Consider the following 18,125-nt stretch of genomic DNA (forward strand, 5'->3'; position numbering starts at 1 on the left):
TTCTATCCGCCTGCTCTCTGCAGACCCTAGAATCTTCCGTCTGCTCTCTGTGGCCTTCAGTACAATCTGCCTGCTCTCTGCAGACCCCAGCGGCTCCCCCTGCTCGCCGCAGACCCTAGAACCGTCTGCCTGCTCTCTGCAGACCCTAGCACCTTCATCCTGCTCTCTGTAGCCTTCAGTACCATCCCCCTGCTCTCTGCAGACCCCAGAACCTTCCGCCTGCTCTCTGCAGACCCCAGAACCTTCCGCCTGCTCTCTGCAGACCCCAGAACCTTCCGCCTGCTCTCTGCACACCCCAGAACCTCCCGCCTGCTCTCTGCACACCCCAGAACATTCCGTCTGCAGTGACATCCGCCTTTTCGTCCCTGACACCTTCTGCCTGCTCTCTGCAGACCCTAGAACCTTCCGCCTGCTCTCTGCAGACCCCAGAACCTTCCGCCTGCTCTCTGCAGACCCCAGAACCTTCCGCCTGCTCTCTGCAGACCCCAGAACCTTCCGCCTGCTCTCTGCAGACCCCAGAACCTTCCGCCTGCTCTCTGCAGACCCCAGAACCTTCCGCCTGCTCTCTGTAGCCTTCAGTGACATCCGCCTGCTCGCCCCTGACACCTTCTGCCTGCTATCCGCAGACCTCACCACATTCCGCCTGCTCTCTGCAGACCTTAGAACCTTCCGCCTGCTCTCTGCAGACCCTAGAACCTTTCGCTGCTCTCTGCAGACCCCAGCACCTTCCGCCTGCTCTCTGCAGACCCCAGCACCTTCCGCCTGCTCTCTGCAGACCCCTTCTTTCTCTTCTTACTGCTCAACCAGGCCCAACACTAAAACTTCCTATTACAAGTATTACTTCCATGTTAATGCATGGCGGAAGGCCATAAGCTCTAAACAGCCAGTAATGATGGAGCTTATGCAAGAGTCTTTATATCCAGTCCAATAATTGTTGTGCAGCCTAACTTACAAAAGGTTTTATTTACCCTTTAATTTAGCATTGTTTTACTTTGTCTGAACCTAAAGATTTAAAAAAGGCAGCCATGCTTTCTTTACAACAGTATCAAATAATCAAGCCCACTAAATGAAATGCAAAGAACCATATAGATTTTTTTTTTCACTGTAATGCACACTCAGGAGCCAGAAGAGAGCATGCAGCGTGAAGTCAGCCAGCGACTGTCGGGCTTCAAAATATCTCAGGTCTGACATTCAGGCAAAGTAAAATGTCACAACATATAGGGGACAAAAATAAGATATGTATGCCCACATACAGTTCCAATACTCGAAGGCTGAATATTTAAATTCTTGTAACACAAGGAAGACATTTCAGATCTTACTCACTGCGCCAAAGTATGGAGCTTGATGAACCACTCCGGTGCCTTCTTCTGATTTGACATAATTGTCAAAGACAATAATGAATGCCCCACTGTCCGCGGCCTGAAAACACCAAATCACATCATCAGATTCATTACAAGAGATCGCATAGCATATAAAAAGGAATACAGTGCCTTGAAAAAGTATTCATACCCCTTGAAATTTTCCACATTTTGTCATGTTACCACCAAAAACATAAATGTATTTTATTGGGATTTTATGTGATAGACCAACACAGAGTGTCACATAATTGTAAAAGTGGAAGGAAAATTATAAATGGTTTTCAAAATGTTTTACAAATAAATAAGTGAAAAGTGTGTGGGGTACATTTGTACTCAGCCCCCTTTACTCTGATACCCATAATTGAACTTCAGAAGTCACCTATTTCGTAAATAAGAGTCCACCTGTGTGTAATTTAATCTCAGTATAAATACAGCTGCTATGTGAAGCCCTCAGAGGTTTGTTGGTAAGAGAGCTGCCGCTCCAGGTGAGCTCACTAGGGTAATTGATGTCCACTCAGAAGCAGATGGGTGCTGGCAATGCACAGGATGTGCAAAAACAATAAGGATATGGACAGCCGCACTCCAGTAACTTGAAAAAGACGTGCCCTTTATTGGGTACAGGAAAAAATGCACTACAGGTATCAGCACACAGTGGGATAAACAGCTGACGCGTTTCGCATTGAGTGTCAATGCTTAATCATAGCTACACAGAGGTTTGTTAGAGAGCCTTAGTGAACAAACAGCATCATGAAGGCCAAGGAACGCACCAGACAGGTCAGGGATAAAGTTGTGGAGAAGTATAAAGCAGGGTTAGGTTATAAAATAATATCCCAAGCTTTGAAGATCTCATGGAGCTTCTGTTCAATCCATCATCTGAAAATGGAAAGAGTATGGCACAACTGCTAACCGACCAAGACATGACCGTCCACCTAAACTGACCAGGCCAGGCAAGGAGAGCATTCATCAGAGAAGCAGCCAAGGGGCCCATGGTAACTCTGGAGGAGCTGCAGAGATCCACAGCTCAGGGGGGAGAATCTGTCCACAGGACAACTATTAGTGGTCTCTCCACAAATCTGCCCTTTATGGAAGAGTGACAAGAAGAAAGACATTGGGGAAAGAAAGACATAAGAAGTCCTGTTTGCAGTTTGTGAGAAGCCATGTGGGGGAGGGGACACAGCAAACATGTGGAAGAAGGTGCTCTGGTCACATGACACCAAAATTCAACTTTTTTGGCATAAAAGCCAAACGCTATGTGTGGGGGGAAAACACTGCACATCACCCTGAACACACCATCCCCACCGTGAAACATGGTGGTGGCAGCATCATGTGGTGTGGATGCTTTTCTTCACCAGGGACAGGGAAGCTGGTCAGAGTTGATGGGAAGATGAATGGAGACAAATACAGGACAATCTTAGAAGAAAACCTGTTAAGAGTCTTCAAAAGACTTGAGACCGGGGGGAGGTTCACCTTCCAGCAAAACAACAACCCTAAACATACAGCCAGAGCTACAATGGAATGGTTTAGATCAAAGCATATTCATGTGTTAGAATGGCCCAGTCACAGTCCAGACCTAAATCCCATTGAGAATCTGTGGCAAGACTTGAAAATTGCTGATCACAGATGCTCTCCATCCAATCTGACAGAACTTGAGATATTTTACAAAGAAGAAGAATGGGCAGAAATGTCCCTCTCTAGATGTGCAAAGCTGGTAGAGACACCTCCAAAAAGACTTGCAGCTGTAATTGCAGAGTAAGGAGGTTCTACAAAGTATTGACTCCGGGGGGCGCCATACAATGCCCCCCACACTTTTCACATATTTGTAAAAAAAAAAATCAAAAAACATTTATCTTTTTCATTTCACTTCACAATGATGTGACACTTTGTGTTGGTCTATCACATAAAATCCCAATAAAATACATTTACGTTTTTGGTTGTAACGTGAGAAAATTTCAAGGGGTATGAATACTTTTTCAAGGCACTGTACACCTCACATGTCCCAGCATTAATCCATATCTATAGCCATCTATACACACACATATATATATATCACACACACACACGTTACAGTCACACATGTACAGTATATTCTCACATACAGCAGGATCTGGCTATGCAGTCAGTACCATCCCACCAATCATTCTCTTCCAATAACTATTCATACCTTGGAGAAATAGTCAAACAGGGGTTTATATTTCTTTCCTTTCAGCTTGTTCCCGGGAAACCTAAAAGGAAGAGATTCATTATCACACAATACCCATTATAGATAAATCCTGGTCCATGACTACATCGTGTATATTTGGCTTGCAGGTAAAGCCTAGTCCCTTGCTCAACCTTGTATAGCGATGTACAGGTAGATAACAGCCCCTTGCCTAACCTTGTATAGCAATGTACTGGTACATCCTAGTCCCTTGCTCAACCTTGTATATAGTGGTGTACAGGTAGATCCTAGTCCTGTGTGTAACCTTGTATAGAAGGGTACAGGTATATTCTAGTCCCTTGCTCAACCTTGTATAGTGGTGTACAGGTAGATCATAGCCCCTTGCCTAACCTTGTATAGCGATGTACTGGTACATCCTAGTCCCTTGCTCAACCTTGTATAGCGATGTACTGGTAAAGCCTAGTCCCTTGCTCAACCTTGTATAGCGATGTACTGGTACATCCTAGTCCCTTGCTCAACCTTGTATAGCGATGTACTGGTAAAGCCTAGTCCCTTGCTCAACCTTGTATAGCGATGTACTGGTAAATCCCAGTCCCTTGCTCAACCTTGTATAGTGGTGTACAGGTAGATCCTAGTCCTGTGCGTAACCTTGTATAGCGGGGTACAGGTATATTCTAGTCCCTTGCTCAACCTTGTTTAGTGGTGTACAGGTAGATCCTAGTCCTGTGCGTAACCTTGTATAGCGGGGTACAGGTATATTCTAGTCCCTTGCTCAACCTTGTTTAGTGGTGTACAGGTAGATCCTAGTCCTGTGCGTAACCTTGTATAGCGGGGTACAGGTATATTCTAGTCCCTTGCTCAACCTTGTTTAGTGGTGTACAGGTAGATCCTAGTCCTGTGCGTAACCTTGTATAGCGGGGTACAGGTATATTCTAGTCCCTTGCTCAACCTTGTATAGCGATGTACTGGTAAATCCCAGTCCCTTGCTCAACCTTGTATAGCGATGAACTGGTAAATCCCAGTCCCTTGCTCAACCTTGTATAGCGATGAACTGGTAAATCCCAGTCCCTTGCTCAACCTTGTATAGAGGTGTACAGGTAGATCCTAGTCCTGTGCGTAACCTTGTATAGTGGTGTACAGGTAAAGCCTAGTCCCTTGCTCAACCTTGTATATAGTGGCGTACAGGTAAGTCCTAGACCTGTGCCCAACCTAGTAAAACGGTGTACAGGTAGATCTTAGTTCCTTGCTCAACCTAGCACTATTCTATCAACCCTTCGACTATTCTATGATTTGAAGGCTTTTTTTTTTTTTTTTTTAACACATCTTTGATGTAAGTGCAATTTTATTTTTTTAACAGGGAAAGATGTAAGTGCAATTTAAAAAGGTTGTGGAATAAAGTTGTAACGATTTTACAATTTTACACTACGTGGAGCCTTTTTGTTTTGAGGAGCTACTAGGACAACTCTGTCAGGATGATCAGTACATTAGTCGCAGGAAGATCCTCAGATGACATTAAAGGCCCTGGCTGGGTATAGAGACATAAGCGCCATTGACCTCCCGTAGTAAGAGGCCCATGTTAGCTGGTAAAGCGAGCCTTTTTTGCCTTTGGTGGTGGCAGTGCTGTAAAAAATCGTACATTTCAAGGTGGTGGATGACGGTGATATTGACCAGGAATATATATTATCTCATCATGTGTGGATTTTTATCTGATCACAATTAGCGCAACTCTAGCATTTTAAATTCTTGGGACTGTGATTATATCTCACAGAAGAGTTGCTGCTCGAATAATTTTATATTATTTTGTTTAATAGGGTGTTTTTTTTTATTTATTTTATATTTATGTACAGGCAACTACTAGTCCCTTACGCAACAATGTGTAGTGGTGTACAGTTAAATCCTAGTCCCTTGAACAGCAATGTGTAGCAGTGTACAGGTAGACCCTAGTCCCATGCCCAGTCTAGTACAGTTTTGTACAGGTAGCTACTAGTCTGTTGCTAAACCTGGTATAGTGGTGTAAAGGTAAATCCTAGTCCCTGACTCCGCCTTGCATAGCAGTGTGCAGATAAATCCTAATCCCCGACTCCACCTTGTATAGCAGTGTAAAGGTAAATCCTGGCCCAGACTCCACCTATTATAGCAGTGTAAAGGTAAATCCTGGTCCCCGACTCCGCCTTGTATAGCAGTGTAAAGGTAAATCCTGGTCCCCGACTCCGCCTTGTATAGCAGTGTAAAGGTAAATCCTGGTCCCCGACTCCGCCTTGTATAGCAGTGTAAAGGTAAATCCTGGTCCCTGACTCCGCCTTGTATAGCAGTGTAAAGGTAAATCCTAGTCCCCCAACTCCACCTTGCATAGCATTGTAAAGGTAAATCCTAGTCCCCCGACTCCGCCTTGTATAGCAGTGTAAAGGTAAAGCCTAGTCCGTGACTCCGCCTTGTATAGCAGTGTAAAGGTAAAGCCTAGTCCCCGACTCCGCCTTGTATCGCAGTGTAAAGGTAAATCCTAGTCCCCGACTCCGCCTTGTATAGCAGTGTAAAGGTAAATCCTAGTCCCCGACTCCGCCTTGTATAGCAGTGTAAAGGTAAATCCTAGTCCCCGACTCCGCCTTGTATAGCAGTGTAAAGGTAAATCCTAGTCCCCGACTCCGCCTTGTATAGCAGTGTAAAGGTAAATCCTAGTCCCCGACTCTGCCTTCTATAGCAGTGTAAAGGTAAAGCCTAGTCCCTGACTCCGCCTTGTATAGCAGTGTAAAGGTAAAGCCTAGTCCCTGACTCCGCCTTGTATAGCAGTGTAAAGGTAAAGCCTAGTCCCTGACTCCGCCTTGTATAGCAGTGTAAAAGGTAAATCCTGGTCCCTGGCTCCATATTTTTTCTACATGAATTTTGAAGCTCACATTGAGCGGACTGGTGGGATTTTCCATACCTTTCCAGGACTTCATACTCCTCTTCAGCCTTGTACAGCGCAGACACTCTGGCTTCCATCAGTATATAGACATTTCCATTGGATTTATCTGCAAACAGTAATAGAAGAGTTCATCTCTTCTCCGGGGTGAAGGAGGCCTCCAAGAACCCAGACAGAAATTTTTCGGAACCCCACTCACCTCTCAGCTTTATGTAGATGAGTTCTGGATTGACGCACAGTGCCAAGTTGCTGGGCAGAGTCCACGGCGTGGTTGTCCAAGCTACCAGTGACACCTTGGGCTCATCCAGTAAGGGGAAGGTGACAATGACAGAGGGATCCTGGACATCCTGAGATATAAACACAAAGAGGACCCTTCAGTTATCTGAACATGTGCAGCCCATTTGCACAGAGCGCCATCATCAGGAGACGTACCTTGTAGTTCTGGTGCGATTCGAAGTTAGATAGTGGCGTGTTACAGGCGGTGGAGAACGGCATTACTTTAACCCCGCGGTACACAAATCCCTTTTCATACAGCTGCTTGAAGACCCACCTGATAAGAAGAGGAGAATAGTGGAGCTCAGCAGAGGAATACACCAAAGGCTTACACAAAATGACAGGAGGTCCGGGCAGTTGGTGCAAAATTAAAAAAATTTGATTACAATTTTTTTTTTATAAAGAGTTTAAAAGCGGTTCTCCACCCTAAAGTGGAGTCTCGCTGATCGGAACCCTCCCCCCCTCCGGTGTCACATTTGACACCTTTCAGGGGGGAGGGGGGTGCAGATACCTGTCTAAAGACAGGTATTTGCACCCACTTCCGGCCACACACTACGGGCAAAAGACGGGCATTCCGTCACATCCCGTCTTTCGCCCGTTGTGTGCTGGGAACACTCGGCTCCCAGCACACAGCGTGTGAGCCAATCGGCGGGCGCAGCGCGACTCGCCGTAGGGAACCGGGCAGTGAAGCCGCAGCGCTTCACTTCCTGGTTCCCTCAGCGTGGATGGCGGGGGGAGCAGCAGAGTGACGAGCGATCGCTCGTGCTCTGCTGCGATCGGCGCTGGACTCCAGGACAGGTAAGTGTCCTAATATTAAAAGTCAGCAGCTGCAGTATTTGTAGCTGCTGGCTTTTAATATTTTGTTCCCGTGGCACATCCGCTTTAAACACAGTTCTCATAAAAAAAAAAAAAACAATAAAACCCATGCATCCCTTTCATTTCCACCCCACACCCACAGAGCAAAGGTCTCTTAGGCATCAGCCAAGTACTGTCTAGCCCTATCATTATGTCTGATGTGTAGATTATCCAAACCGCCCAACTTGTTTCACAATTTCCCCAAATTTCTCAATTTTCAGGAATTGGGACCAATTTCCAAGTTGCCTGCTCCTGATAGTAAATCCCACCCAGACAGGGGGGAGGGAGAGAGAGAGGCACACTCTCTCTCTCACCCTTTCTCCCCCGGTAAAAAAGAGAGAAAGTGCAAGAGAGAGAGGAGAAGAAGAGAGCTAGAGAGAGGAGAAGAGAGCTAGCGCGAGGAGAAGAGAGCTAGCGCGAGCGAGCCTGAGTGAGAGAAGAAGAGCGAGCCTGAGCGAGCTGGAGCGAGAGGAGAAGAAGAGCGAGCCTGAGCAAGAGCAGAAGAAGAGCAAGCCTGAGTGAGAGGAGAAGAGCGAGCCTGAGCGAGAGGAGAAAAAGAGCGCGCCTGAGTGCGGAGAGAAAAAGAGCGAGCCTGAGCAAGAGGAGAAAAAGAGCGAGCCTGAGCAAGAGGAGAAGAAGAGCGAGAGGAGAAGAGGAGCGAGCCTGAGAGAGAGGAGAAAAAGTGCGAGCCTGAGTGCGGGGAGAAAAAGAGTGAGCCTGAGCAAGAGGAGAAGAGCAAGCCTGAGCGAGAGGAGAAGAAGAGCAAGCCTGAGCGAGAAGAGAAGAAGAGCAAGCCTGAGCAAGAAGAGAAGAAGAGCAAGCCTGAGCGAGAAGAGAAGAAGAACGAGAGGAGAAGAAGAGCGAGCCTGAGCGAGAGGAGAAGAAGAGCAAGCCTGAGCGAGAGGAGAAGAAGAAGAGCGAGCCTGAGCGAGAGGACAAGAAGAGCGAGCCTGAGCGAGAGGACAAGAAGAGTGAGCCTGAGCAAGAGAAGAAGAGCGAGCCTGAGCGAGAGGAGAAGAAGAGCGAGCCTGAGCGAGAGGAGAAGAAGAGCGAGCCTGAGCGAGAGGAGAAGAAGAAGAGTGAGCCTGAGCGAGAGGAGAAGAAGAAGAGTGAGCCTGAGCGAGAGGAGAAGAAGAAGAGTGAGCCTGAGCGAGAGGACAAGAAGAGCGAGCCTGAGCGAGAGGAGAAGAAGAGCGAGCCTGAGCGAGAGGAGAAGAAGAGCGAGCCTGAGCGAGAGGAGAAGAAGAGCGAGCCTGAGCGAGAGGAGAAGAAGAGCGAGCCTGAGCGAGAGGAGAAGAAGAGCGAGCCTGAGCGAGAGGAGAAGAAGAGCGAGCCTGAGCGAGAGGAAAAGAAGAGCGAGCCTGAGCGAGAGGAGAAGAAGAGCGAGCGAGAGGAGAAGAAGAGCGAGCCTGAGCGAGAGAAGGAGAAGAGCGAGCCTGAGCGAGAGAAGGAGAAGAGCGAGAGGAGAAGAGTGAGCCTGAGCGAAAGGAGGAGAAAAGCGAGAGGGGAAGAAGAGCGAGCCTGAGCGAGAGGAGAAGAAGAAGAGCAAGCCTGAGCGAGAAGAGAAGAAGAGCAAGCCTGAGCGAGAAGAAGAGCAAGCCTGAGCGAGAAGAGAAGAAGAGCAAGCCTGAGCGAGAAGAGAAGAAGAGCAAGCCTGAGCGAGAAGAGAAGAAGAGCAAGCCTGAGCGAGAAGAGAAGAAGAACGAGAGGAAAAGAGAGCGAGAGGAAAAGAGAGCGCGAGCGAGAGCTGAGAAGAGAGCGCGAGCGAGAGCTGAGAAGAGAGCGCGAGCGAGAGCTGAGAAGAGAGCGCGAGCGAGAGCTGAGAAGAGAGCGCGAGCGAGAGCTGAGAAGAGAGCGCGAGCGAGAGCTGAGAAGAGAGCGCGAGCGAGAGCTGAGAAGAGAGCGCGAGCGAGAGCTGAGAAGAGAGCGCGAGCGAGAGCTGAGAAGAGAGCGCGAGCGAGAGCTGAGAAGAGAGCGCGAGCGAGAGAGGTTAAGAGAGTGAGAGAGGTAAAGAGAGCAAGAGAGGGAAAGTATTGGAGACACTCATACTAAGTGGTGAGAGTCACTCTTTGTTTGTGTTGATGAGGATGAAGAGATTAGAAGAGACCCCTGTATTAGCAGTCATTAGCACAGGTCCTTCCTCACTAACTGCTGATGTATAAAGAAACCAGTGATGGCCTCCTATCCTATCCACGACAAAACAATAATAATTGAGGAGATGAGGACGGTTCTGTGCCGGGAGACAGCGCAGGTTTGGTGTAAATGCCGGTCCGGGTTCCAGTCCTCAATGACACTCCTGGGTCACTGTGTCCTCCATCATGGAAGCAGCACCACACCTAGACATTGATGCGCCATAAACTATAACAATCTACATGCCAGCTCACCGAAGCAACAACAATTACAAAATTATAATCTGGTTTCTGATTGGACAGTCACTTAGCACTGCCTTGCTAAACAGGCCTATCGATGTTCACTAGAGGTTACAGAAAGGAGGGTCAGCCCAGACATTACCATACGGTCTCCATGAACCAGGGGTACAAGGTCTTGTAGTCGTTCCTAAAGTCGATCCATCGGCCCAGCCGGGTGACGCTGATCTGTGTGAAGGGGGGGAGGGGAAGAGGTCAATAAATAAAGAACATTCTGACTTCTTAGTATCCCCCAGTGACCCTCCACTTTACCTCCCAGTCCTGAGAGTATCTCATCACAATCCCCCGGCACTGCTTGTTGTACTCGGCGATCCCCATCTTAGCAACATCTTCGGGCCCTTTGATGCCCAGGGTCTTGTCTATCTCATATTCCTGATGGAGGAGATGAAGTCACAGCTACAAATCAGAAATGGATCGGGACTGGTAAAGAAACTTTAGAGGTTTTTCTATAGTGACTTCCTCCAGAGACATGAGAGCGCAGAGAACATCCAACAAGATCCACTCCTCATCTCTTCTATCCAGGACATACTGGAAATACGGACCAAGCGAGGCAAGATAGCAATTATAGGGGCAATTGGGTAATAATTTAATTTTAAGAGGGCGGGGAAAAGGGGATTGGACCGGATTGTTGTGTAGACCCCAATAAAGTCCATGTTGTAAAAATAAATAAAGTTCTAGCCTTCCCCTTCTACAACTATTATGATAATGAGGGAAATCAAATGGAAAGCATACTGGAGGCTTGTTCTATTAAGTTACACGAGGAGGAGGAGGAAACAGAGGCTGGAGCTACAATGTTACACGAGGAGGAGGAGGAAACTGGAGCTACAATGTTACACAAGGAGGAGGAGGAGGAAACTGGAGCTACACGAGGAGGAGGAGGAAACTGGAGCTACAATGTTACACAAGGAGGAGGAGGAGGAAACTGGAGCTACACGAGGAGGAGGAGGAGGAAACTGGAGCTACAATGTTACACAAGGAGAAGGCGGCGGCAGAGGCTGGAGCTACAATGTTACACAAGGAGGAGGAGGAGGAAACTGGAGCTACAACGTTACACACGGAGGAGGAGGAAACTGGGGCTACAACGTTACACACGGATGAGGAGGAAACTGGAGCTACAACGTTACACACGGAGGAGGAGGAAACTGGAGCTACACGAGGAGGAGGAGCAGGAAACTGGAGCTACAATGTTACACACGGAGGAGGAGGAAACTGGAGCTACACGAGGAGGAGGAGCAGGAAACTGGAGCTACAATGTTACACACGGAGGAGGAGGAAACTGGAGCTACAATGTTACACGAGGAGGAGGAATCGGCAGAGAGTGGAGCTACAATGTTACATAAGGAGGAGGCGGCGGCAGAGGCTGGAGCTACAATGTTACCCGAGGAGGGGGAGGAAGAAACTGAAGACACAATGGAGGAGATGGCAGAGGAAATGAGCTACAATGTAACACGAGGAGGTGGAGGCAGCAGAGACTGGAGCTACAATGTTACACAAGAAAGAGGAGGAGGCGGCGGCAGAGGCTGGAGCTACAATGTTACACAAGGAGGAGTTGGTAGAGGCTGGAGCTACAATGTTACACAAGGAGGAGTTGGTAGAGGCTGGAGGTACAATGTTACACAAGGAGGAGGAGGATGAAACTGGAGCTACAGTGTTACACGAGGAGGGAGCAGCAGAAGATGGAGCTACAATGTTACACGAGGAGGAGGTGGTAGAGACTGGCACTACAATATTACACGAGGAGGAGGTGATAGAGACTGGCACTACAATGTTACACGAGGAGGCGGTGGCAGAGGCTGGCACTACAATGTTACACGAGGAGGAGTTGGTAGAGACTGGCACTACAATATTACACGAGGAGGAGGTGGTAGAGACTGGCACTACAATGTTACACGAGGAGGAGGTGGTAGAGGCTGGCACTACAATGTTACACGAGGAGGCGGTGGCAGAGGCTGGCACTACAATGTTACACGAGGAGGAGTTGGTAGAGACTGGCACTACAATATTACACGAGGAGGAGGTGGTAGAGACTGGCACTACAATGTTACACGAGGAGGAGGTGGTAGAGGCTGGCACTACAATGTTACACGAGGAGGCGGTGGCAGAGGCTGGCACTACAATGTTACACGAGGAGGAGTTGGTAGAGACTGGCGCTACAATGTTACACGAGGAGGAGGTGGTAGGGGCTGGCACTACAATGTTACACAAGGAGGTGGTAGGGGCTGGCACTACAATGTTACACAAGGAGGTGGTAGGGGCTGGCACTACAATGTTACACAAGGAGGAGGTGGTAGAGACTGGCACTACAATGTTACACGAGGAGGAGGTGGTAGAGACTGGCACTACAATGTTACACGAGGAGGAGTTGGTAGAGGCTGGTGCTACAATGTTACACGAGAAGGAGGTGGTAGAGACTGGCACTACAATGTTACACGAGGAGGAGTTGGTAGAGACTGGCACTACGTTACACGAGGAGGAGGTGGTAGAGACTGGCACTACAATGTTACACGAGGAGGAGGTGGTAGAGACTGGCACTACAATGTTACATGAGGAGGAGTTGGTAGAGACTGACACTACAATGTTAATGATGCTTCATTGATCCGAGCCGTACATTGTGGCTCCCACCTCGCCTCCATTGTTCCCTCCCAGACTCCTCAGTCATAAGTAGAAGGTTGATTCTAGGAGGACAACTTACCACTGGCAGGCCGTGACAGTCCCAGCCGAAGCGTCTCTCCACATAGAATCCACTCTGGTGAGCAAACCTTGTGACAATGTCCTTTATAGTGCCGGCCAGAATATGGCCGTAGTGTGGAAGTCCGGTGGCAAACGGCGGGCCATCGTAGAAGGTGTATCTGCGGGCGAGAGAATGAAGATTTAGATCTTCCCACATAACTCTGTACTACAGATCCATAGACAAGGTCTTAGCCAATAAGGGACCACCACATGCCCTCCTGTCCGGGTACATGTCACTGTGACCGGGCTATGGGGACAGCACAGCAACGTCACACCCCATGCTAATATCACAGTATTAATGTGCGCCCTTCACCATACGCTGGCGTGCAGTAACATCATACAGATCCAGCAACCACAGGGCATTATACATGGCGGCCAAGTGCCAGGGAACCCAGAAATCACATGGGAAACCCCATAGGCCCATCACAACATGGTCTCACCTGGGTTATTATTGTGAGGGCGGAGCAGCCATGGTCCCACCTGGGTTTATTATTGTGTGGGTGGAGCAGCCTCGGTCTCACTTGGGTTTATTATTGAGTAGGCGGAGCAGCCATGGTCTCACCTGGGTTTATTATTGTGTGGGCGGAGCAGCCATGGTCTCACCTGGGTTCATTATTGTGTGGGCGGAGCAACCATGGTCTCTACTGGGTTTATTATTGTGTGGGTGGAGCAGCCTCGGTCTCACCTGGGTTTATTATTGAGTGGGCGGAGTAGCCATGGTCCCACCTGGGTGTATTATTATGTGGGCGGAGCAGCCATGGTCCCACCTGGGTTTATTATTGTGTGGGCGGAGCAGCCATGGTCTCACCTGGGTTCATTATTGTGTGGGCGGAGCAACCATGGTCTCTACTGGGTTTATTATTGTGTGGGTGGAGCAGCCTCGGTCTCACCTGGGTTTATTATTGAGTAGGCGGAGCAGCCATGGTCTCACCTGGGTTTATTATTGTGTGGGTGGAGCAGCCATGGTCCCACCTGGGTTTATTATTGTGAGGGCGGAGCAGCCATGGTCTCACCTGGGTTTATTATGTGGGCGGAGCAGCCATGGTCTCACCTGGGTTTATTATTGAGTGGGCGGAGTAGCCATGGTCCCACCTGGGTGTATTATTGTGTGGGCGGAGCAACCATGGTCTCACCTGGGTTTATTATTGAGTAGGCGGAGCAGCCATGGTCTCACCTGGGTGTATTATTGTGTGGGCGGAGCAGCCATGGTCTCACCTGGGTTTATTATTGTGTGGGCGGAACAGCCATGGTCTCACCTGGGTGTATTATTGTGTGGGCGGAGCAGCCATGGTCTCACCTGGGTTTATTATTATGTGGGCGGAGCAGTAATGGTCTCACCTGGGTTTATTATGTGGGCGGAGCAGCCATGGTCTCACCTGGGTGTATTATTGTGTGGGCGGAGCAGCCATGGTCCCACCTGGGTTTATTACTGTGTGGGCGGAGCAGCTATGGTCTCACCTGGGTTTATTATTGTGTGGGCGGAGCAGCCATGGTCTCACCTGGGTTCATTATTGTGTGGGCGGAGCAGCCATGGTCTCACCTGGGTTTATTATGTGGGCGGAGCAGCCATGGTCTCACCTGGGTTTATTATGTGGGCGGAGCAGCCATGGTCTCACCTGGGTTTATTATGTGGGCGGAGCAGCCATGGTCTTACCTGCATTTATTGTTGTGTGGGTGGAGCAGCCATGGTCTCACCTAGGTTTATTATTGTGTGGGAGGAGCAGCCATGGTCTCACCTGGGTTTATAATTGTGTGGGCGGAGCAGCCATGGTCTCACCTGGGTTTATTATTGTGTGGGCGGAGCAGCCATGGTCTCACCTGGGTTCATTATTGTGTGGGCGGAGCAACCATGGTCTCTACTGGGTTTATTATTGTGTGGGCGGAGCAACCATAGTCTCACCTGGGTTTATTATTGTGTGGGTGGAGCAGCCATGATCTCACCTGGGTGTATTATTGTGTGGGCGGAGCAGCCATGGTCTCACCTGGGTTTATTATTGTGAGGGCGGAGCAGCCATAGTCCCGCCTGGGTTTATTATTGTGTGGGCGGAGCAGCCATGGTCTCACCTGGGTTTATTATTGTGTGGGCGGAGCAGCCATGGTCTCACCTGGGTGTATTATTGTGTGGGCGGAGCAGCCATGGTCTCACCTGGGTTTATTATTGTGTGGGCGAAGCAGCCATGGTCTCACCTGCGTTTATTGTTATGTGGGTGGAGCAGCCATGGTCTCACCTGGGTTTATTATTGAGTGGACGGAGTAGCCATGGTCCCACCTGGGTTTATTATTATGTGGGCGGAGCAGCCATGGTCCCACCTGGGTTTATTATGTGGGCGGAGCAGCCATGGTCTCACCTGGGTGTATTATTGTGTGGGCAGAGCAGCCATGGTCTCACCTGGGTTTATTATTGAGTGGGCGGAGCAGCCATGGTCTCACCTGCGTTTATTATTATGTGGGCAGAGCAGCCATGGTCCCACCTGGGTTTATTATGTGGGTGGAGCAGCCATGGTCTCACCTGGGTTTATTATTATGTGGGCGGAGCAGCCATGGTCCCACCTGGGTTTATTATTGTGTGGGCGGAGCAGCCATGGTCTCACCTGGGTTTATTATTATGTGGGCAGAGCAGCCATGGTCTCACCTGGGTGTATTATTATGTGGGCGAAGCAGCCATGGTCTCACCTGGGTTTGTTATGTGGGCAGAGCAGCCATGGTGTCACCTGGGTTTGTTATGTGGGCGGAGCAGCCATGGTCTCACCTGGGTTTGTTATGTGGGCGGAGCAGCCATGGTCTCACCTGGGTGTATTATTATGTGGGCGGAGCAGCCATGGTCTCACCTGGGTGTATTATTATGTGGGCGGAGCAGCCATGGTCTCACCTGGGTTTATTATGTGGGCGGAGCAGCCATGGTCTCACCTGGGTTTGTTATGTGGGCGGAGCAGCCATGGTCTCACCTGGGTGTATTATTATGTGGGCGGAGCAGCCATGGTCTCACCTGGGTTTATTATGTGGGCGGAGCAGCCATGGTCTCACCTGGGTTTATTATTATGTGGGCGGAGCAGCCATGGTCTCACCTGGGTTTATTATTATGTGGGCGGAGCAGCCATGGTCTCACCTGGGTTTATTATTATGTGGGCGGAGCAGCCATGGTCTCACCTGGGTTTATTTTGTGGGCGGAGCAGCCATGGTCTCACCTGGGTTTGTTATGTGGGCGGAGCAGCCATGGTCTCACCTGGGTTTATTCTTGGATTGTTTTAGACACTCCTGGAAACAGTCCAGAGATTTCCACAGTTCCAGGATCTTCTCCTCCTCAGCCGGGAAATTGATTGTCTCTGGAAGTTGATCCATTGTGGAGCCTGCATGAGGAACACAGGAGTCACACCTGAGAAGGATCACCTTCCCTGTGGTACAGCAAGGCCACCAATCGCTGACCACCGATTACTACGCTACTTTTCTGCCCCCAGCCCTCCGCTACTCCAAAACGTTGGTTAATACAATCCTGAGATGATTTCTCAAATGTGAGCGACCAAAATAAAACTGGACTGAAAATGATAATACAGTGAGTGGATGTCCTTCTCATACCATGGGGGGAGGGGAGGCGAGCGGATCGGGCCCCCTATATTACATCTTAGGGGGTTTTAGGGATAGTGGGAGGAGTGAAGCATTCAGGGGGAGGGGGAAGACACTAGGGCCGCCCAGTGGGGGGGGTCTATCGGACATGCACTGTATTATTGTAATTTTCAGTCCAATTTAATACATTTATTTTGGTAGCCCCCCCCCCAGAGGTGCAGTATCCTTTTTGCCGTGTTTTGTTTAAATGGATGTATATAGGGTATTGCCACCACTAGAGATACCCCTCCCACAATTATTATTTTACACAGTATATAATATCTCATTGGGGTGTACGGTGGACACATTGGGGGTCTGTGGGGTGTACAAGCGACACATTGGGGTCTGTGAGGTGTACGGGGGACACATTGGGGTCTGTGAGGTGTACGGGGGACACATTGGGGGTCTGTGGGGTGTACGCGGGACACATTGGGGTATGTGGGGTGTACGGGGGACATATTGGGGGTATGTGGGGTGTACGGGGGAGACATTGGGGTCTGTGAGGTGTATGGGGGACACATTGGGGCCTGTGGGGTGTATGGGGGACACATTGGGGGTCTATGGGGTGTACGGGGGGCTCATTGGGGTGTACGGTGGACATATTGGGGGTCTGTGGGGTGTACAGGGGACATATTGGGGGTCAGTGGGGTGTACAGGGGAGACATTGGGGTCTGTGAGGTGTACGGGGGACACATTGGGGGTATGTGGGGTGTATGGGGGACACATTGGGGGTATGTGGGGTGTACAGGGGACATATTGGGGGTCTGTGGAGTGTACAGGGGACATATTGGGGGTCTGTGGGGTATACGGGGGAGACATTGGGGTCTGTGAGGTGTATGGGGGACACATTGGGGGTTTGTGGGGTGTACGGGGGACACATTGGGGGTCTGTGGGGTGTACGGGGGACCCATTGGGGGAGTATGGGGGACACGTTAGGGGTCTGTGGGGTGTACAGGGAACACGTTGGGGTCTGTGGGGTGTACAGGGAACACGTTGGGGTCTGTGGGGTGTACAGGGGACACATTGGAGGGTCTGTGGGGCATACAGGGGACATATTGGGGGGTCTGTGGGGTGTACAGGGGACATGTTGGGGGGTCTGTGGGGTGTACAGGGGACATATTGGGGGGTCTGTGGGGTGTACAGGGGACATGTTGGGGGGTCTGTGGGGTGTACAGGGGACATATTGGGGGGTCTGTGGGGTGTACAGGGGACATATTGGGGGGGGGGGGACTATGGGGCATACAGGGGACATATTGGGGGGTCTGTGGGGTGTATGGGGGACACATTGGGGGTGTACAGGGGACATATTGGGGGGTGTACAGGGGACATATTGGGGTCTGTGGGGTGTACAGGGGACATATTGGGGTGTATGGGGATCACATTGGGGTGCATGGGATTGCCTGACACTCGGGGTGTGTCCCGGAGGTGAAGCCCCGCCCCTACCCCCCCATGTCACCCTCTCCGGGCTCAGCTCTCACCCGTACACCCGGCTCTCTGATGCAATGACAAGAAAGCGTGAGCGGAAGAGGAAATAGCTGAGAGCAAAACCCCGCCCCGCTACTCACACCTCCCGGGATGTCCCGCCTCCTCCGACCCCTAGAAGGCGATGGGCGGGGCTCTGTGTGCCAGGTTGGGTGTAGGAAGATGGCGGCGGGTGTACATCGGAGCGGGTCTCGTTCAGCGATCTTCGTGTTTCATCAGATATGGCGACCCGTCAGAATAGGTAACGGAAGTAACGTTCCGTCGCCGCCATCTTGCTACACCCAGCACTCGTCCATAGTAATGATACACTGAGAAGGTGGGAGCGGACATCTTGTTACACCCAC

The 18,125-nt window shown here is 50.0% G+C and overlaps 1 protein-coding gene and 1 non-coding gene across 2 annotated transcripts in view; both read right to left on the reverse strand.

Annotated features, from left to right (window-relative positions):
- IARS1 (isoleucyl-tRNA synthetase 1) overlaps positions 1-17,875 on the reverse strand; it is a 64,710-nt gene extending 46,835 nt beyond the window's left edge. The window contains exons 1-10 of the mRNA XM_040358832.1: positions 17,778-17,875; positions 15,923-16,046; positions 12,662-12,818; positions 10,222-10,341; positions 10,055-10,137; positions 6,848-6,965; positions 6,615-6,762; positions 6,437-6,524; positions 3,520-3,580; positions 1,324-1,419 (exon numbers count right to left, since the gene is read on the reverse strand). Of these exons, the coding sequence (XP_040214766.1) occupies positions 1,324-1,419; positions 3,520-3,580; positions 6,437-6,524; positions 6,615-6,762; positions 6,848-6,965; positions 10,055-10,137; positions 10,222-10,341; positions 12,662-12,818; positions 15,923-16,038 (987 nt within the window). The 5' untranslated portion in view covers positions 16,039-16,046; positions 17,778-17,875. The remainder of the gene's footprint in view (positions 1-1,323; positions 1,420-3,519; positions 3,581-6,436; positions 6,525-6,614; positions 6,763-6,847; positions 6,966-10,054; positions 10,138-10,221; positions 10,342-12,661; positions 12,819-15,922; positions 16,047-17,777) is intronic.
- LOC120946451 lies at positions 12,928-13,060 on the reverse strand. Its single transcript, XR_005750772.1, has one exon. It is a non-coding gene; the product is annotated as a small nucleolar RNA SNORA84 (small nucleolar RNA).
- Positions 17,876-18,125: the final 250 nt, after the last annotated feature.

The sequence above is a fragment of the Rana temporaria genome, chromosome 7 (genome assembly GCF_905171775.1).
Source record: "Rana temporaria chromosome 7, aRanTem1.1, whole genome shotgun sequence".
Classification (NCBI taxonomy): domain Eukaryota; kingdom Metazoa; phylum Chordata; class Amphibia; order Anura; family Ranidae; genus Rana; species Rana temporaria.